The 22239-nt window shown below is 45.0% G+C and overlaps 1 protein-coding gene across 8 annotated transcripts in view; it reads right to left on the bottom strand.

Annotated features, from left to right (window-relative positions):
- Window positions 1-22236, bottom strand: part of ARSF (arylsulfatase F) — a 31708-nt gene extending 9472 nt beyond the window's left edge. Inside the window, exons 1-8 of one of the 8 annotated variants that reach the window (XM_049107582.1) lie at window positions 22090-22236; window positions 20856-21013; window positions 13194-13255; window positions 11672-11821; window positions 10023-10144; window positions 8336-8458; window positions 5132-5555; window positions 2078-2214 (exon numbers count right to left, since the gene is read on the bottom strand). In XM_049107582.1, the coding sequence (XP_048963539.1) occupies window positions 2078-2214; window positions 5132-5555; window positions 8336-8458; window positions 10023-10144; window positions 11672-11821; window positions 13194-13204 (967 nt within the window). In that variant the 5' untranslated portion in view covers window positions 13205-13255; window positions 20856-21013; window positions 22090-22236. Of the gene's footprint in view, window positions 1-2077; window positions 2215-5131; window positions 5556-8335; window positions 8459-10022; window positions 10145-11671; window positions 11822-13193; window positions 13256-14347; window positions 14527-18992; window positions 19018-19362; window positions 19387-19424; window positions 20833-20855; window positions 21014-21940; window positions 22068-22089 lie in introns of those variants that run through there. The other 7 variants (XM_025435667.3, XM_025435675.3, XM_025435650.3 and 4 more) reach the window with 7 other exon arrangements.
- Between the last annotated feature and the right edge of the window lie 3 nt (window positions 22237-22239).

Genomic DNA, 22239 nt, shown 5'->3' with positions numbered 1-22239 from the left:
TCCAGGGGAGCCGCCGAGTGCACCTGCACAACCTCGCACACAAACAGCCCAGAATCCAAATCCTAGACATCATCACTTTTGTGCAAACAGGTCCAGCCAAGCCTCTCCTCCTGCTGCCATGGCTTATCTGTCTGCCTCACCTTGGACACTCACCCTCTCCTCCCAATCTGGAGGAACCTGCTCTGAGCTACTGAATTCACCAAGACTCCTGTTGGACGCATGACTAATTAGGCCCCAGAGGATTTCCCCTGGGTCAGGTAGGGAATGTCATTTGCATTGGAAGCCTCCATCTGGGTTTGAGGAAGCAGGAAGCCAGGTGGAGGGTGGGTAGGTGGGAGTTTCCGAAGCTTTCCCAACACCTGTGAAATGACAGCCTGTAGGAGTCTGAGGGGTTATGGAATGCTTCAGAAGAACCTAGCCATGTTTCCTCATTTCTGTCCATCTCTGTCAGACCCTCCACCAGCACCACTGAGCTAGCGAATAGGAGTGAGTGGGTTCTGATTCTGGCTCCTCGGGGCATGACCTATAACCTGGAGCCAGCCCACAATATCTCATGCTTTTGTTTCCTCATCTTCCAAGGGGAATAACAAGGATGAGTATGATCCCCATCTCCTAGAATGTTTATGGGGATCAATCCAGAACACACCGGAGCAGTGCATGTCATATGAGTCAAGCCGTTTATTCGATCAATAGATCCCCCTGTTTAACCATTAAGAGTGCACTTTAACAAATGTATTAGTATGATATCCCAACCAGGACCCAATAAGTGATTTTTATTCTTAGTATTTCTGAAATCACATGTCGAAACAGATGATTATTTGTCCTGAAAGCTCAGTTCTGCCTGGACAGACAAACATACCCAATCCATGGGTCCCAATGGCTTATGAATTTCAGGCACATTCTTTGAAAATGTGGCTTTCAAATACCCGGCATGTCTGCAAAGCTTCAGCGCACCCATGGGGAGGTGTGTCATCACCTGAGGACCACGGAAAAAAATCCCATGGGGATCAAACCCCAGCTGGAATACCTTATTTGCTGCATTAATGCCACATCATTTGTTATATTAACTTAGTTTGCTAACTTTGTCTTGATTTAAAATTTTAAAGCAAATAGGATTCTTTTGTGGTCTTTGTCTGTTTTTAGTGATGACATCCTGACTTGGCGTTCTTTACATACTTCACACACCCAGACACACACACACGTGCTTACATAAACATAGACATATGTGCCTATGTTTAGTCAAATAGTATTTATATTTTAAATAATTTTTAGGAACACCTGGATGGCTCAGGTGGTAAAGCATCTGCCGTCGGCTTAGGTCATGGTCCCGGGATCCTGGGATGGAGCCCCACATCAGGCTCCCTGCTCAGTAGGGGTATCTGCTTCTCCTTCCCCCGGCTCTTCTTTTCTCTCTCCCTCAGTCTCAAAGAAATAACTAAAATCCTTTTTAAAATTTTTAAAAAATAATTTTTAAATGTTTTCTATATTTTTAAGACTGTGAATTGACAATATTGTTTGGCTTCCCTTTGCTCAGGCTTGAATTCTCTCTTTCTAAAAAGATCCTATTTATTTGTTCAAGAGACAGAGTGAGGGAGCAGAGGGAGGAGCAGAGGGAGAGGGAGAAGCAGACTCTTGTGCTGAGCACAGAGCTCAAGACAGGGTTCAATCCCAGGATCCAGAGATCACGACCAGAGCTGAAACCAAGAGTCAGGTGCTCAACCGACTGAATCAGCCAGGTGCCTCGGTCAGTCTTATTTCTCTGATTACTAAAATCTATTTCATGCCAACGTCCCACATTTGGAGGTTGTTATAACCAAAAGCCTGCCAACACACGAGGCCAGCCCCATGAGCTTTTCAGCCATCCTGTCGCAAAACTGGAACCTGATTTGCTCAGTAATATACGTACCATAGAAACACTGAGAGCTCCATGGAGAGGGCAAGCATTGAGTGTACTTTTGTGCTGACTTTGCTTAGGACTTCCACTTGCGACATCGTTGGGGCAGCCCTGGGGGCCGTGTCTGGGTGTCCTGAACTATCAAAACATAGAGTTCCCATCTCTGTAGGTCCTGCCACTTACCCACCATGGAGTCCATCTCCTGCACGTTGTCCCCGTATAAGCCATGCTTGCTGGTGCCAATGAACTCGGTTGTCGTGGGGAGAGGCACATGTACATGCAGAAAGGTAAAAACAAGGAGGAAAGGTCCTTCACGGTTCCTGGAGGGACATCAATCACTTAGCATATTGAGTTTGCAAAGTGTGGGGAAGTAGATCACATCATTTTTTTGTCACACCCTGTGTCCGTCTGTCCCCAATGCACCCCAAGAGAGCAGATGCACACATGAGGCAGAAACCATCCAGGATCCCCTAGCATTTGGACTGCTCCCCAAGGACACATGTGGGACAGCTAGATTCCTGAGTAGCCCCACCTGGCACGACGGAGTCATAAGCCCATCCAGCTCTTTGGCACACCTTCCCATGGCTAATAAAGTCTCTCAGGCCACAGTAACACCTGACAGACCCAAAGGGATGGTGGCTCGGGAGTGGTTTCTTAGATATGCCAACTCTTTCACAACCCCCAAGCAAGCATGGACAGAAACATCTTGGCAACATGTCTCCACACCTTCAGATATCCTGTGAGGACATAGGAAATGAGGTTGGCCCACTTTGAGCTGTGATGATCCACAGGGAATGTAGGTCAGCAGCTAACCAGAGCAGCACACGGCACAAATGACTGTCTTTGGGAAATTTCTACTCTGAGGACATATCATGGTGTAAAGAACGATGGAAAAAATGAAAAAAGAAAGTTGCGCTGTGGAGAGCTGGGTTGAATGGCATCTTTCCACAACTGATGTCCACCAGAAAGCTCAGAAAATTTCTGCTGTGTTAAGCCTCTCGGTTTTTGGCACTTTTTAATGGCATCACTATGAAGCTGACGCACATCGTACTGAGGATTGAGATGATACCTATGTTGCTTTATGTAGCAAAAGGTAATCTGCAGATGGGATTAGGTTCAGGATCTTGAGATGGGGAGATAAGTCCAAATTCTCTGAATCACAAAGGTCCTTGAAAGCAGGACCCCAATATGGTCAAAATCGGACAAAAATAGTGTGGATAAGTGATAACCGAAGTAGAGATGCAACCAATCAGCTATACGCCAAGGAAATACTGCAGCTTCTCCAATCTGGGATGAGAAACAGACTTCCCCTGAACCTCCAGAATGGGCTAGTCCTGCCAATGCCTCGATTTTAACCGTGTAATGAGAGATTCAGATTCTTGACCTCCAGTACCATAAAGTAATACATTTGTGTTGCTTTAAGCCACTCTCATTTGCAGAAACCTGTTCCAGCAACCATAGGAGACTCACACACTCAGAATCCAGATAAAAGCAATTTATAGCATCTGTGAACCTATGCCACATGCTCATGGCCACATTATTAATCAGTGGAGTGAGCTTCTGAATCCTCATAGTCCCCATTTCTTTTCAGTATGGTACCACTGTGGATCACAAAGAGCTTCTGAAAGTCAATGCAAGTTTTGGTGATGGAAGTACATTTTTCACACCCCAGTATTTGTTCATGATGTACTAATGTAAACAGTAAGCAACGCCCTGTGCGGGGGTCTTCAGATTTAAAGGGGCTCACAGAATGGAATAGAATCTCTCATCTTGAGCTCTTGGTGTGACAAATGCCACCTCACAACATGCTAATGTGTCCCTTTGCAAAACATCTGTGCTTCTGTGCATATGGAAAGTAGCAGGGAATAAAGAGCTTGCCGTGAATGAAACCAGCCATTCCATTGCATCTACAATGCAAAGATGGTTTAATCTCTCACAGACTCTAAATTTGTATTGTGCCCACCTTGGCTATAAGGTAAGGACCAAGCTAGATACAAGTTGCCCAAGAGCCTTTACACCACCAAACAGTGCTATGTGCCAAACACACCAGCTTACAGATCCCTACCCCAGGATGATCTCAGCCTCAATGATGACACCTCCAAAGACCTTATTCCCAAGATCACCTGCTGAGTTTCTAGGTATACATGAATTCTGGAGGGATGCCATTTAACCCAGATCATCATGATACAACTTTTTTAAAATTCATTTTCCCCTTTCTTGACATTGTGATATTTATCAGAGCACAAATTTTTCAGAGTGGCATTTGCATTATGTGCTGCCCTCATTAGCTGAGGGCCTATCTTCCTTGTGCTTGAGCTTCATGCAGTAATGCCTGGCCACTTCTTCATTTCATCCTTGTTCACCTTTGAAGATTCAGTCAACATATCTTCTCAAGTATGGCTTTCCTGATATCTTGGAAAATCCCTACAGTTTGGACTGATACCACCCTGGATTTATGCCCACTAGCTTATTTCTTATCATGGGCTTGTACATATGTGATCATCAATTATATCAACTTGTCCCTGACATTCAGACCCCAGGATAGCGATCGATAAAGATAAAGCTTCAGTCAATGTTGCAATGGCCAATAGAAAATGTGTTCACATTCTCTCTCTCTTTTTTTTTTAAGATTCATAAAGTGAAGGCCCATAAATGTGGCTCCTTTGGAAAGTTTCCAGCGACTTTGTTCTGCATGCATTGGGCCTTATAATGATCACCACTGACCTCAGCTGAATAATACCCTTTACATATCTCATGCTCAATGATAAGCCCTCTGATTTTAACTTCTCAAAGAGATTTTTTGCCTAACAGGAAAACAGCACAGTGACCAACTTACTCTGCTATCTAGTTTCCTGGTAAATGCATTTCCCACTGTGCATTAACATGCAGACAATATAATTATTAATTATTAATATTATTAACCATAAATTAATAAGCCAGATTTCTAAGTGTGAGTCTACCTGCTTTGGTCTGACCAAATATGAATTTCAAGGCCAATGGAGAAATTGTGATTTTAATAACAAAAACTCAAACGAGATGGCCCCCCTTAGGTACTACCTAAAGAGTCCAACTGGCATCCAAAATATACGGTATTGTATTGTCTAGTCCTAACTAGTAATATTCCATTTCTTTTCTCAGTATTGTTCAAAGCATGACCTCTTATTTTTAAAAAATACTAGTTCTGTTAACTCTGTCTTAAACCCCTTAAAATACATGGACTTTTAAAATTATCTTTACCTTTCCATAAATGAAATTGCCTCCTTCACCATGATGGAGCCAGCTCGCTCTGCCTTCATGGGCTGTTCGGTGATATCGTGCTCCCGCATGAGGAGGCAATCCCAGTACAGAGGAGATTTGTAACTGGAGAACCAAAAGTAGCCCAGCAGAAAAATAAAAAGAATCATACAGAAGATGAGGGACCAGGGAAGAGAGACCAAGCGACTCAGTTTCCCCAGGGCGAAAGTGAGTGCAGCAACAGCGACCAGCTGCACACAAAGCCATATTTTGCTCCTGATGGCTAATTCTGTGTCACGAGAGGGGTCTGGCCAGCAGGGGTCAATCAGAGTGAATGGCATGCCATAGTAGTAATCAAACCCATAATGATACGGATGATGGCACTGGTCATATCGGGACTGGCAGTTTAAGCCTTGATGCCATTTGCCTGAAATTACAAACAGACAAATTAAGCATAGTATGCTCACACACCATGAAGATCACATGAGCACTCTTCATTCAAAACAGACGACTCATGCACAAAAATGGAGCAGCAAATAGTTTTCTTTTGCTTAAAAATGTGATTTCAGGACCTGATTCACTTTTTGCTCTCTTTTGCTTCACAGAAATTTGTGTTAAGAACTCATGGTGAGTGACAAGATAGGACGAAAAATAAAGGGAGGGAAATACAGTTGTGAGTTTGTAGCAAGGATGTGAACTGGGCAGTTTCTCCTCAACAGAAAGAAAAAAAGTCATAGGCACAAAGATGAATACATGACAGGGACAGGATAGATTATAGCTGGTGGATAAACTGGTTAGTAGGTAGGTAGATAATCGATAGATAATGAGATAGATATGATATAAGATTGATGGGCAATAGGGAAGATGGATAGATAGATGATGATAGATGATAGATAGATGATAGATAGATAGATAGATAGATAGATAGATAGATAGATAGAAGATGGATGGATAGATGTAAATTATACCTACAAAGATAGATAAATCTTAGAGATAAGATAAAAGACACATGATGAATAGATAATGAATGGGTGGAGATGATAGATGATAGATGATAGATAGATGATAGATGATAGATAGATAGATAGATAGATAGATAGATAGATAGATAGATATGATGGAAGATAGATGGGGCATGTGTACACATATGCATAGGTGGATAGATTGATAGATGAGGATGAATAGATGGGTACACTGATAACATATGGATATAGATAGATAATAGATAGATAGATAGATAGATAGATAGATAGATATAGATGAATGATGGAGGATGGATCAAGCATGGATAATGGATGGTTGGATAGCTCACTGGATGGAAACCCCAGGTCTACCACTAAAGTTCACTGAACTTTATTTGATAAAACTTGCCAAGCTTTGAATGGTAACAAAAAGATCCATGGGCATCCTATTGGGATGTGGACTCGAAGAGAGTATGGGCATGTGTAGCCACTAAAATGTTAATAGTTCTCTGCATGGAGTAAGGGCCACATGGAAGATGGACATACTCACATCTCTGAACACCTGAGAGGGTAAGCAGATGAGAGGCAAGGCTAGAGTCGAGGTTTTTCTGTCCTGACCTCCATTAAGACTGTCTTCTCTTATCAATGTCAAATTGGTTACAAAAATTGATTAAAAATAGCATGTTATTTTCATGCCAGTTGAAACCCAGGCTCTCAAATAGGGACAGTAGGTTTAGCTTCAAATTAGTCATCATCGGTTGAAGTCTATCATCTTTGGCAGTGAGAAAAAAGACATCCGTACAACATCGATGGTTCCATTTTAATGATAATGGGGTGAGCAAGAGAACTTATACTGAGAAAATATACACGCACAGACAGGCTGACAAATTTGATCGTATTGTGCAACATTTGCATCAAAACATCTCCTGTGTCTCTCATCCTTGGGAAGAAGCAATTACCTTATCTTTGAAGTTAGGGGGGATGGGTTATTCTCAGACATCCCTTCTGCCTGTAAGTTATCAATGATTCTGTCAATATGCAATGCAATTAACTAGAGATCATGATTCTTACCATCCCACTGCAGTGCAATTAGGAGACTAACTGGGGATTCAATCATTGCCAAAAGAGAGCAGCATTATCGTCTCCTCTACATTGACTCTCTCAAGCTGTAGGAGTGGTGCAAGGGGGAGCTAACCCAGGGGGACAGACTGGAAGGAGCCAGTGGAAACTTTCTGGGACAACCTAAATGCCCCTTATCTTGATTTGGGTGACAGATACAGGGTGTACATGTTTTTTAAAACATGTATATTTTTTCTATTTGGGTGATGGGTGTAGGATGTAGACATTTCTATGGAGTCAAAAGTTGACACTTCATAAGAAATGCATAAGGCTGTTTGTGTGTTCTTGACAGGGCTCATCACAGTTCTTAAATCATACATGGTGAATGAGATGAAGGATTTCAGAGCCTGCAGAGAATAATATAGAAAGACCACCAGAGTATAGTGTGGTCTGTGCAAAGACGAAGAACACAGGGTGATAGAGAAATATGTAGGATGGCCACCTGGAAAGGCCTGGGGGTGAGGTGGGAAGGAGTTTTCTTTTGTCTGAATTATGTCTGAAAAGGACAAACAGGTGCCTTTGGAAGGAATGTGTGTGTGTGTGTGTGTGTGTGTGTGTGTGTGTGTGTGTGTGTGTTGGATGGGGGGAGGTTCATTATGATAGAAGGTCCCAGATGAGCAAAACACAGCAATGAAAGAAAGTTCTGGAGGACATGGGGGACACAGTGACTTGAGAAAGACATTAATATGACATATTAAGCAGATTAATGTTGAAAGGTAAGGATAAAGGTCAGAGGTGGCCAATGAAATGGCAGATGTAGAACCTACATCACACAGAGGGTCTTCTCTGCCATAGCCAAGATGCATGATGCTTCTGAAATAAAGGGTTTCCAAGAAAACCATGTCAAGAATAGAACACAGGGGTCCCTGGATGGCGCAGTTGGCTGTCAGATTTGGTTTGGGTTCAGGTCATGATCTCAGGGTGGTGAGATGGAGCCCCGCATTGGGCTTCGTGCTCAGTGCAGAGTCTGCTTCAGATTCTCTCTCCCTTTTCCTCCGCCCCTCTCACTCATGCTCTCACTCTCTCTCTCTCTCTCTCTCTCAAATAAATCAATCTGTAAAAAAGAATAGAACAACACATATTATTTCTTTATAGTAAATACGTCACGCCTGTGGCTGCTTCTTACCTATCAGTGCCGTGCTATACCCTTGCTTCTTCAGTAAGGCTGCAAACGTCGTCTCATTATGAGGGAGTCCCGCGGGGGCTCCAAGTGTGATGATGACACGATCCACTGCGTTAGAAACCATTCCTGAGTGGGATGAAAAAACAAAACCAAAAAACAACAGATCACACACACACAGTGAGTAGGTGCCTGTCAGCTAAGGAGGAAGTGAGTCACGGATGGTTCAGGAGCTGACATTGGGGTATCTGAGAAGACCTGACGCATAGTTTTTGAATCTCTGCATTCCTTCCCCAAAATAGAGCAATAAGCGAAGAAAACTGCTCACCCATGGACATCACTAATGACAAAACTAGGTGACAGGTACATGGGGACAGGTCAACCATAAGCCCAAGACCTACATTTTACAGGAGAGGAAGGCAAACCAGTTTCTAAAGGACCCAGTAACCAAAGAACCAACCAGAATAGCCAACAGGTGTTCCCTGGAGAGGACTGGAAACAGAGGGACATTTCCCAGCCCCACTGCTAGAGTTCCAAGGGCGCTGGGTGTATTCAAAATGTTGCAGCTATCCAGCTTGAGGAACTCCCTAAACCAACCCATCCTGGCTTCCTTCCAAAATGGCAGCCCAACCCTGAAGCAATATCTGGGAGCAGACGGAAAATTGAATAAGACAAAACAAAGTACGTGAAAAGGAAGAGAAATTCCAGATAAAATCAGGAGAGACAAGTCAGGTGGAGACTTCCCGAGAGGGACCTCCCTCCATATACAAGGAGCTGAGAGAAAGGTCTTCCAAGTTAGATTTGCTGACCATGCCCTCTACAGGAAACCATCTTCTTCTGAATAGTTTTACATAACGTGTGCAGCGCGGAGCAAAAGAAAAGAGTCAAATCGCCTATAAGTTTACCGTAAGAAAAGAAAAAAGGATAAAGAACTTATCGGTTATTGGACCCAGCTCACCTTAGCACCAGCTAAGCAAGATATCGTCAAACTCATGGGATCCGCAAGGTTATGTGACACCCTTGGGAGCTGGACAAGGGGCATTTCTGTCTTGACGGAGAATGGGACACAGATCCTGACCTGTGAATTCTATGCTCTGCTTCCTCTTAACTACAGAATCTGTGCCCGTAAAACATGACCTGTCTCATCACCTTTGAAAATATAACCATACGGCCCAGCCATTCCACCCCTTGGTGTGTATCCAAAGGAATTAAAAATACGTGTTGAGTCAAAAACATGTATGCGCAGGTACAGAGCAGAATAATTCACAGGAGCCTAAAGCCAGAAACAACCCAATGGCTGGTCAATTGAGGGATGGAGAAACCAAACGGCTAAAATGTGCGATAAACGATTGAGACCTTCTGGTAAGTCCGCCTCATGACACCCGATTAGTGGAGACGCGTCCAGTCAATTAGTTCCTTCCAAGACAGCTTCTCATTCTTGCCCTGGGATGGCAAGTCCTGCCTAAGCCAGCTCGCAGGATGCACAGGGTGAGTGGACATAGCCACGCACGGCGGGCTCGAGTCAAGTGGAGGAACCGTGGTTTCCACGCGGGCGTCGATAGCTGTGTATGCAACCGTGTGTGTACGCGTGTGCGTGTTTGAACTATTTTGGAGCAAACTTTTCAAAATGGACTAGCTACGTATCATTTCGTTGAATCCTAGTGTCTCTACAGAGACTTCCCCGTCTACACACCTGATCGGATGGGGTATCTCCCCGTGAGGAAGGCAGCCCGGCTTGGGGTGCACATGGAGGCTGCGGCGATGTGATGGTTTAGCTGCACCCCTTCCCTGGCTAGGCGGTCGATGTTAGGCGTCCTGGATTGAGAGACAGAAAGGGAATTGCAGAGAGGATGGGGGGAGACACAGACAGAGGCGGAAACCAACATCTCCGTTTACGATGATTCCCCAAGCTCAGAACGGGAGAAAAAAGTAACTGCACACGGCGCCCTATTTCCTTTTTCTCCCCACGTCGTGGAAAAAATACAGCTGAGGCTTTAGGCAGTCGTTGTCTATTGCAGGGTTGATATAACTTGGTTCTGCAATATGGTGTCTACTGAGTATACGGCCCTGCCTTCTAAAATATATATATAAATACGCGTCTGTGGACTGATTAATTAAGGCTAATGACTTACAGATCTTGGTTATGCCTAGCTACTTACGGACACGAGGACGCGTTCAATGCATGTGTTCTACAGACTCACGTCCCTGCTCTAGATAAAAGTTGCAACTGCTGCCTCTGTCATGCTGCAGATCCCTGCAGGTTGGAGACCATCAGAGAGACTTCCACAGAAGAGAAATAGTCACTGGCTGGATGCAAATAAATTGTAATGAGCTTCCTTAATGAGAGATATGATAGAACAAAGTGGAATTTTGTCCTGCCAAGACATGCTCTCAAGCTGTGATGTTTTCAAGACTCCCATAAATGGCTTCTGTTGAGCCTACCACAAAGCTCAGGCTTGGTTTCATGGATGTTCTTTTCTTCTTTCAGAGTGCCCATTCTTAAAATAGAAGGCTATCACCTTAAAAGGGTTCCAAAATTAGGAAGCATAAAGTGACCAAGTTCCATCGCGTAAAAAGTATGCATAAAAATCATCGCTCCTCAGGGGCGCCTGGGTGGCTCAGCGTTTTGAGTGAGTGGCTCTTGAGTTCAGCTCAGGTCATGATCTTGGGGTCATGGGATCAAGCCCCGAGTTGGGTTCCATGATCAAAGGGGAGTCTGCTTGAGATTCTCTCTCTGTCCTTCCCCCATTCTCTCTCTCCCAATAAATTCATGCATCTTTGAAAAAAATCATCAGTCATCATAATATTGCATATCCCAGAGGGCTCACCATGTGGCAGGTAACTATTCTAAAGGCTTTGCACATACGAACGCACACCTGTATACCCCCCACCTGTGTGCTCAGCCAACAAGAAGGATAAGCAAGGCACACAGAAGTAACTTGCTCAAGATTTCACCGCCAGTAAGTGCAGACTCAAGATTCAAATCCAAACTGTCCTCATTTTATATTCTTTTCTTCTTTTATTTTTTTTAAAATTGTATTTATTTATTCATGAGAGACACAGAGAGAGAGAGAGAGAATGAGGCAGAGACACAGGCAGAGGGAGAAGCAGGCTCCCCGCGGAGAGCCCGATGCGAAACTCAATCCTAGGACCCCAGAATCACTCCCTGAGCCCAAGATAGATGCTCAACTGCTGAGCCACCCAGGCGTCCCTTATTTTCTTCTTTTAAAGACAAATTCCAACCCATGGATTTGGTTTTCCACATGATGTAGCCATAAAACTTTATCAAGCCCCCAAGCCCAGACAACAGATGAAATAGCGCAACTGAACTCGAAGCCATACCTGATTGTGTCATTGCCGAAGCAGCCCAAGTCACCGATCCCAAGGTCATCCACCATCATCAGGACTATATTAGGCTTATCATCATGTACCTCTTGGGACTGGCATGGGTTTAAGAGTACACACATCCAAGACAGAGCAACGAAGAGGCTCCTGAAAAGCAAGCACAGATGTTGCACGGATGATTTAAGGAGCTACGTCCCATTGCACTGTCCCCTTCTCATGAAAGCAACAGGACTCATGAGAGACCAGGCACATCCCCCTTGAGGAACAAGTGAGCCTCTCAGATTTCTCTCCCTGAGCATTGGCTGCTGCTGTGGAATGGGGCCCATGATGCTCAAAGGGAGCCTCTCCTGGGTCTCCAGCTCACATACACCAAACGCTCTTCCAGAAGGTGAAATCTGAAATTGTTTGCTTAGAGACAAAGCGTTTCTTAGGCCAGAGGCAATAAGACTCCTGAGGTCACGTCTTTGGGAGATGGAGCCAGCTGACTTTCCTTCACGGCAAACAGAATTCAAACGCGGGTGGGCATAGAGCTTTGCCAAAGGGACATTTGGTTGAAGGGAATGAAAACAGCCAGAAAAAAAAAACAAGGAAAAAGTAATCCCAGGGTAAAGGGGAATGGAGAATGTTGGCGAGGGAACTAAATTCTGAAAAAGGAGCAGCCCGGACTCTGAAGACCAGTCTAATCTCCTTCACAATGCTGTTCAATCCCAGTAAAAGTCCCATTTTCTCAAAGAAATATATGATTCCCTTCCCACTGGATCCCTCTTTGATTATTAAGTAACGAATATTGGACACTTGAACTATTAGTTGCATCTCCATCTTGTCTTTATCCATATTTCAAAACCCACCTCAAATATTTCCTCTGGGAGGGGGGACAGTAGTGGTCGCTGACCCTCCTCTGTGCTCCCAGAACCCTTCGTAAATGCTCAGAAGCAATGCTGACCGCGTGAGTTGCAACATTTTGCTTTTACCCAAACCTATTCCCCAAGACTGGGACCTGTGTGCCCAGGACTTTTCCCGTTGTCAGATCACAATAGTCAACATGCGTGTTTTCATCTACCCAACGTGGGTTGAATTGCTTTTCTCACGTCCTGGTCTTACAAAATTTCATTTATTGTTATTTTTATCGTTGAAGTGTAGTGAGAGCACGGTGTCACGTTCATTTCTGGTGCACAGCGCCGTGATTTGATAGTTGGACTAGTCTATATGTTATGCTATGCTCACCACACCCAGAGCCCTGCAACACCTGTCACCATGCAATGCTAGTAAAACATCTGCAGTATCTTAAAATAATACGACTGTGTTGGAAATCCGCAGTTCACATGTATCAGTTGCCAAAATATCTCCTATTTCATTATGGACTTACCGACGTCAGAATATCACTGTACGTGTTTACACCCAACCATATCTAGGAAACATAACATCGAATGCCAGTTATCTGTAAAGCTGAATTCACGGGTGTTCCCAGATTGTCTGTTATAGTCAATGTATTTGCAAAATAGCTCATGACTTCCCTCACCTGAGCTTCATCACAAGGCGCTGAGTGCCTTCTTATTTTCCTTGGCCAGAGATAAAAACGTGCTGAAAAACACAAACATGTGTTATCTTCGTGTTAATTACATTAGTCTCCATTGTGAAATCCTCACAAGATCACAAAGCCGTATTTCCACTTCCAACATTTAAAACTGGTTTTTGCAAAATCTGTCAGGACACGAACCTTCCACCATCAAGGACTCCGCTGCTCTCGCTTTGCTTTCAAGGAGCTCGGGTTGTACCGGGTCTGGGGTCCACCTGCTTCTTTGTGTCTCTTGAGTCAACAGACTCAGTCCCCAAACCTACCCTAATATAAGTCTGCATGACGGCATAGTCTTGAGGAGCTGCTGAACCTGACAGCTTCTACTCAGAACGTCTACATGGGATGAATTTAGGTCACCTTAAAAGGCGTAGTTGCTTAAATGTATCTACTGCTTTGGTTTTGCGTTAGCGCAAATCCACACCACTCTGTGGTGATTTTAGGATAGCTCATCGTCGTATCCCATGAGGGGGGACAAGGATGGGCACAGTGTATTACAGTGAAATTCATTTCCACGAAAGACAACAAGCATTCATCTTCCACCTGCAAGCTGTTACTCATATTTATAATTAAAATAATATTGGGAACATAATACGAACCACCTCCTTCATCAGTCTGTCTTACCCAAAGCAAGATGCCACAGACCACAAGAGAAGAAGCTACTGGCTAAGATATGGAAACGAAGGAAGGAGAGAGAAAGGAGAGAAGCTTATTCAAACAAACATTGGTTTGTAATCAACCTCTCAATGCCTAAGCTGATCCACTGGGTTCTAGAAAATAGTCAGCCGGGACGCCTGGGTACCTCAGCAGTTGAGCATCTCCCTTTGGCTCAGGGTGTGATCCTGGGGTCTGGGATCAAGTCCCACATTGGGGCTCTCCGTAGGGAGCCTGCTTCTCCCTCTGCCTGTGTCTCTGCCTCTCTCTCTCTCTCTCTGTGTCTGTCATGATTAAATAAACGTTTTACAAAAAGAAAAGAAAAAGAAAGGAAATAGTTAGCCAAGGAGTCTTCCGAAATCCCAAGTCTGCCCATGACAACAGAAACTAATCAAGAAGCAAGAAGAATCAAGAAGCTCCATCCTAATAAGGATGCCTCAACTCACCTGTCAAGTGATATGGTCTACCTGATGTCCAGGAGAAAAGAAGGGAGTCTTGAGCTCTTGCTCCTCCTCAACAGCCACCTGGACTCGTTAGCCAAGTGTCACCCTGCTGGTACCACCTCCCTCTGCAACGAGGAGGCTGGTCCACCCTCTGCCCACCCAGATGCTTCACATTTGTGAGACACAAATGAGGCATCCTGATTTGCCTCCCTGATTTGCATCTCCTTGTACAAGCCCAGGGTGTGTGGCGGTTGGGGGGGGGGAATCCTAGTCAGCAAAAGCCTTGCAACCTTCCCTGCAATAACTGAGACTTTTTATCTGTGACTACCACCAAAATGATTCATCAAGCCCAAGAAGGCTGGCTCTCCTACAGCCAGCCTACAGGGGAATGATCGCTTGATCCTGTTCACTGGATTCTGATGACTTCAGGAACTCCAGTGTTGCCTCGGGGCAACCCGTGTACCCAACTAGAGGAAGGAAAATACAATCTCTCCCCAACTCCCAGCATTATTTCTCCATTCTGTTCAGGAAGATAAACTGTGAGGAATAATTTGGGGGCTCATGGACATACTATTTCTCAACACAATGCCCCAAGTGGATTACCATCAAGCAGCAAGTGAAGCATAGCGAGACAGAGACAATCTCCCATATGATGAAAGGATCTGGGCGTAGAAGAACCAAGGCATTGTTATCCTACACATGAAGAAAAGCTCATGAACACCCAGTTAAACAAACCAGAGCAGTTTGGGGATTAGCTGAACAGATTCTCATTAAAAAGCCCTCTTCCTCCAGAACATAGTTCTCTATATTTGTCTCTTTCTCTCTCTCTCTTTTTTTTTTTTTTTGAGGGGGGAGATAGGATGTCTCATTGCAGGTGCCACTATCTGGTTCTACCATAGAAACCAGATCCTGGACCATCGGACCCAATATACAGATTATCCCCAGGCCATCTTTGTTGCCCGGGGAACTCTGCATGGGAATGGTATAAAAACACCAAAAAAGCATGCATTAAGACGTTCTGAACCCATTCTGTGGAATGAGCACCACAAAGGGTATACCAAGTTTTCATCCTGAACAATAAAAAAAAGGCATAAAAGGGTTTCCAGATACAGATTCCCATGGCAGCTCCATAATCAGCGAGTTTAAAGTCTCATCGAGGGGTCCCTGGGTGGCGCAGCGGTTTGGCGCCTGCCTTTGGCCCAGGGCGCGATCCTGGAGACCCGGGATCGAATCCCACGTCGGGCTTCCGGTGCATGGAGCCTGCTTCTCCCTCCTCCTGTGTCTCTGCCTCTTTCTCTCTCTCTATGTCTATCATGAATAAATAAATAAATCTTTAAAAAAAAATAAAGTCTCGTCGGTATGTTCATTCAACGGCCCTTCTCCTTCCACGTTCTGGGGGCTGTTATTATGCATCCCGTTTTTCTTTGTGTTGTGGGGTGAGATTCTCAGGGAGTTGCACGGGGCCCTTAGCTATCGTAGCATAAAAGGTTTTCCACACATGCACACTTGCACTCCGCGTCAGTAATTTGTTTTGATAGGATTTGCACATCTTGATATGTTCGGCACTTGCTGGCTGCCCCTTTATGTTAATAAATGCGACTAAGTGGCCATTATCTGTCCCGTTTCAAGTGTTGATTAATGCTACTTAATCAGCCATCCTTATATAATGCGATGCCACTATTATAAGCAACCATCTTAAAAGTCCAGAAACAAAATCATTAGAAGACAAGATGCAAGACGTCGGCCAGACTGGGCTCATGTTTCTTGAGTTGTATTCATCAGATACGATCCTATTAATGACGATGATTTGAAATCAACCCCATCCCTAGATTGAGTGCTTTATGGGAATGAGTTGGAAAACCCTGATTTTACCTAAATAGGTATGATTTGACACCTGGCTAGTCTCCTTGAAAGAAATGCATGAATCTTAAGAGGTAAACCTTAACAGATGCTTGAACAGGACTTTGAGGACGTGCAAACATTTGTGATCATGTTTTGGGCATGGTGTCCCTGGTCACCGTCTTCCAAGAAAAATTGATAAGATGCCTGCTTTGTCGAGGTTTGCAGGTTTCTGAGAGTGTAGACTCTGCCAGTGGAACAGGGCGTTGCCTCCAACAGGAGGTGGAGTTAGATCGTAAACACGCGCCTGTTTACCACGGATGGTGGAGAACTCCGCTAAGCTCCTTAGACTCTCAAGTTCACGTTCCTAAAGGATGGAATCATGGTTGCACTATGAACCCCGCTCAAGGACCGTCCGTGGCTGCAGCCACTGATAATTTGAGGTGCCCCCTGGAAAGGGAGTCATCATCCTCATCCTTCACAATGATGAGATGCTGAGGATTGGATAGACCATACCAAGTGACACGGAATCAGATTCTTTCTGACGTAAAAACGTTGCCTGCCAATAATCCAGTGTCGGGGAGGCAGCAACACATAACTCATTTTTGCAATGAGTAACACACTGAGAATATCCTTTATGGAAAAGTGGCCAAGGGCGCTTGAGTGCCTCAGTCCATTAAGCATCTGCCCTGGGCTCAGGTCACGACCTCAGAGTCCTGGGATGGAGCCTGGCGCCGGGCTTCCTGCTCAGCCGGGCGTCTGCTTCTCCCTCCGTTCCTCCACCCACCTCGCGTTCTATCGCTTACCCTCTCTCAAATAAAGGAGATTTTTTAAAAAAGAAAATGAGCAGAGTCCCGCCCGACGTTGGAGAACTAACTCTTCCGCCTCCAAGCAAAATCGCATTCGTTCATTGCGACGCCGGGGAAGCGTTCGGTATCTGCGGCAGACATCACAGCCATAAGGCTGAGGCGGAATGGCTTGTTGCTCAACAGACAGTCTTCAATTCCAGGACAGGAAGAAATGTGGAAATAACCAAGTGGAATAAAAGGCCACAGAGGAACAGCTGCACGCGTGCATCCTCGGTCGAAACAAGGGCGCAGATGAGAAGGTGGGAAAAAATTCTACTCGCGGGGCTCACAGGGGGATCTTGGCAAAGAGAACTCTTGGACTTGTCAAGTCCTGCCAAGGTGCATTTAGGGCAGGTCAAGAAGGTGAGGGTTTGCCGAGCGAAATCCACATAACACGGGAGCAAATAAATCTTGAGATGCTGGGAACTTTGACTTCACCACCTGGAATGGATTGTAGTTGACAGCAGCGGAGAGCTATTCAATGATTTATGACGGATTGTTGAAGTTGCAATGAGTTTGAGGAAAAGGAAAGCATCGATGGCAAAGAAAATGTGATGATCGGATGTCATGGTTCCCTCAAGGCTACAGGGTAGGACACCATGCGCATGTGTCATGGTCCTGGACAAGTGTGTGATTCCTCCTCAAAGGCACAAGATGCCTCCGGGACAGGCTGAACCACGCGGGGCTGAGTCCTGGTCCCAAACACGGGAGCTGGGGCCAGGACGTCTGTGATCCCCAGATACTGCCCCGCCTCCTGTTGCCGTACCCCCGATCCAGCTTCCCGACACACCTGTCTTACAAGAGCACACGGAGGTGTGTCTCCTGCAGCCATCACGCTCCAGGTCAGCCCCTTCCACGCAGGCTCTACAGGGCCACCAAAGAGATGGCTCCCTAGCCCACGAGCTGAATCCCACTCTCGCGGGGCTGTCAGATGGAGCAGATAAATGCCCTCCGGCTCACTCTGAATTTCAGTGACACGAGCCACGTTCGTTTTAGGGCAAGCATGTTCCCACGTACTACACGGGGGCCTCACACAGGGGACAAGCCCTAGTTGCTTCTCAGAATCCAAGTCTAACTGGGCTGTTTGGTGTCGAGCCTGGCCTCCCCCCAGCCCGCGAGCTGCGGCCCTGCACACAGAACAGTTTGCAGGATTGACGACGCTGGTTAATGTAACCCCTAACCTCACCAGGAGCAAATACACAGTCAGCAGAGGCATCCTCCTCCAAATCAAGGCAGGGATGCAGCATCCACCTCTGTCTCCACTAATACTAAACTCTAGCATCGGAAGCTCTGCCAGTGAACATAAGAATCACAACAAAGAAAGGATGGGGTCATGCTATTATTTAAAAAAAGAAATCTTCAGCCCGGAAAACCAACAGTCCATGAAAATCGGATAAAACTAATCAACCAAAAGCCTGTAGATCCCTAAATCTACACCAAAGTGATGAGGCGCAGAGTCATAGCCAAGTACATGGCGTGAAGCAGAGGAGGGATGGTCCCCAGTTCCGAGGGACGAGGATGGACAAAGTGGGGGCGCAGAGCTGCCTGGGATGTTGGATCATCACAGCAAAAAGGAAACAAAAAGCACTTTGGGTGCCATAAAACATGGATGCCACAGTCATGGGTTGGGATGGTGAGTTCCGCCTTAGCCTGTGTGCCGCTCGCCAATGGGACCTGTCTACGTCTACAGGGAGGAGGATGCGAGGCAGGCGGCGGGGAGGGGGGACCACATGCTCAGGTGACATCCAAGCCACTCTGGGGAACAGCCCAGGGTCCCTGCTCTCCAGGAACCCAACCTGTCAGCACCTCCTTCAGGATGGACCCAGTTTACTCCAACACACCCAGGCAATTAGGGTTTCAGCATGTGGTTTAGGGGTGGGAGACCCCACTCAACCCACAACACGCCCTCAAACCTGACCTGTTGCCCACTCCCCAGACATAGACACAGGCTGTTCACTTACCTCCTCTCCGACGCTGTACGGGAGGCCATCCCTCCTTGACCACCCCTCCTGGATCCCTGCCTGCAAACCCCATCCCTGGGAGCTTCTCCTGATGACCGCTTGTGCCCCATTCGGATGTCAGCTGCATGAGGCTAAGGACAGGCTTTGCCGCCCCCCATCTGCATTCCCAGCCCACAGTAGACCTCCCTAAACAAACCCAGGCTCCCAGCTTGGAACTTCAAGACAGAACCACGAAGCCAGGTCCCAATCTATGACCTCTCGCCGCGACTCAGCTGACTCCCCTTTTGTACTTAAAGAAGACCAACGAAGACCCTAAAATGTTGCAGTTCATTTGAGCAAAAGGGTCTGTCTACAGCGGGCACCTGCACACCTCACATCGTCCTGAGCACGGTAGGGACAGGAGCTCGGGAAAGGGTTTTATAGGACGCTCACAGCTGGACGGCTGTTTGTGCTTGGTCCTTCCCCAAATTTCATTTCCTTGGGGACGAGTGCATTTGCTGGTTTTGGTTTGCTGTGTTCGTTATCGATGTATCAGGGCCACCTCATTCCAGCGCGCTTCTTGTTTAATTTATTACAGGATAACACGATCTTGTGGCCTCTTGACACGTCTGCTGTGGTCACACATTTTGACGTCACGATGAGGACCTCCATCCACCTCTGTGTGGGTCACCTGGAGCAAGTGCAGCCATGTCTCAGCCAGTGGCCTCGTTTTACCCGTTGCCCACTGCATTCTCCTTTCTGCGTCTTCCTTATGTATTTTCAGGTGACAGGTGTCAAGTACCCCGTCATGCCCTTGTTGGGAGACGTTTCAAATACAATCAAATGACCTTCATGCAGGTACATAAAGCATAAAGAGCAAATGACGGACACTTAATAAATTATCAACGTGCCACGGATTGACGTCCAAGGGTGATCCCACCAGAACAGCATCCCTCGGAGTCTGTTCAAGCATTCCTTCAGCTTCGGATCTACTCCTGTTGAGAAATACTGAGCTAGAGACCGAAGGTGGAAAGTCTTTGCAGGGAATAAAATGGGATGATCGGTTGGAGACGTGATGTACGCAGAGCACCTGTGGGCTCCAGAACAGGAAAGACGGGCAGGCCCCGGGATAGGTAGCCGCGAGAGTGCTCTTCCTTGTGCCCGCAGCTGGGAAGGTCACAGTTCTCACAGCCGGGGTGTGAGCGTCAACATGCCTAAGGTTTAGGACAGCTGGGCTCATCACAGAAAGCAGCTGTACCGTCTTCACATCTAACGTCACGCACCCAAATCCGTGATTAAGTGCTAGTATCGAGTATTCAGGAGCACTGAACGTTCATTCTGTTGCGCAACCAGCAACGCAATAGGTTTCCATGCTGACAGGTCAAAAGCTCTCCTCAAATGAGAGGTCCGTGCGAAGTGCACCACCCAGGGCGACTCAGAGAAGCCGCCGCAGCCTCTCCCAGGATGGAGCTCAGGACACTGAGCTACTCATGATGAGTGTCGGGATGCCACACGCTGCTGGCTGGCCATGGTGCCTGGGAAAGCAGCTTCCTCCAGCTGCCTCACCCCTGGGCGAGCACTTGAGGGCTCCAGGCAGGCACCTACTCAGCGGGGCAGCCGGCTTCCGGCCTTTCTTGCTCCACAAGTCCCCTTTGCGTTTCCTTCTGGTGTCCTTTCAACCGAGGAGCACTTTCATCTCATCAGGTGTCAACAAACAGTTCGCAATTAGGACAGTGAAGTGATGCTAGCGCCATGAGCTTCGGAGACGGGGACTCCGGAAAATGTCCTGGGAGCCGCTCTTAGGCTTAACACAAAGAACGATCGTTCGAAATTATATTTAGGATATTTAGGATATATTTAGGTGAGAAAGAAAAGCAGGGTTACGGGAAACAAAGACGTTGTCACTCGGGAGCTATGTTCCCTCACTTTGCACTTTTCCGGCAACGAACTATTTTGGTTTTACTTCTTAGAAGGTATTTCCACAGTAGGGTGTAAGTTGGAGCTGTTTTCTTTGAATGGCTGGATTGTAAACCTCTATAAGCCTGTGTCGACAATTGAGGAAAACTGTGCTGGAGTCTTAAGTGGAGCATTTAGGGCTCTATTTTAAGAATATACACATTATGTATAACACCTATGTTGTGTTTATTATATATAATATATAAAAAATATGATAATAAATATATAGTAACATTTATTATGTATATAATACAAGATAGCATAGATATGTTATATTATAATAGGTAATATAGTATAATAATATACTATTAATATATATTTAGTAACATTATAGTAATATATAATAAACATATAGTAATATGTAATAAATTATATTTATTGTATATATATTGTATATATTGTAGTAAGATGTAAAATATATGATAGTAATATATGATAAATGTATATATTATAGTAATATGTAATCAACATATATTATAGTGATACATAATAAATATACATTATTGTAATACATAATAAATATATGAGTAATATATAATATATATTGTGGTAATATAATTATATATTGTATGTACTATTATATAATATATAGTACATATACATATAATATATATTACATATTATAGTACATATATAGTACCATATACACTCAGTATATATATACTATATACATATTATAGTACATATAATATGTATTATAATAATATATAATAAATATATATCATAGTAATTAGATTTATATTTGAATAGTACATAATAAACACATATAGTAATATATTATAGTAATATAGAGTATATATTATAGTAACATACATAACAGTATATTACAGCAATATATAATAAATATATATTTATTGTCTATATTATAGTAACATACATAATAGTATATTATAGCAATATATAATAAATTATATTACAGCAATATATAATAAATATATATTACAGTAATACACAACAAATATATTTAGTAATCTATATGATATATATTATAGTGATAGATCATAAATACATACATATTAAAATATGTTTTTAATGATCGGTAGGCAAAGTCAGCCAGCAGAGCAGGACTAAGAAGGAGGTGATGGAAAGGAAGTCGTCCCCAACGGATCCAATGTGGGTGAAGACGTCGCGTTGCTGAAGACTAGAGTGAGCACCTACATACCTCTAGACGTAGAAGCTGCCGGAGACGGTGGGTAATTTTGACAGGTGGGCCTCTGTCTCCAGTCAGGAGAAGCTCGGTGTGCGGCAGCAAGCATGGTGGACGGGAAGGCTTGGCTTTCCCACAACACCGGCAGTGAGACATCTCCCAAAG

The sequence above is a fragment of the Canis lupus genome, chromosome X, assembly GCF_003254725.2.
Source record: "Canis lupus dingo isolate Sandy chromosome X, ASM325472v2, whole genome shotgun sequence".
NCBI lineage: Eukaryota > Metazoa > Chordata > Mammalia > Carnivora > Canidae > Canis > Canis lupus.
The sequence above is the reverse complement of the archived record's forward strand: the minus strand, read 5'-3'. Positions and strand labels throughout refer to the sequence as shown.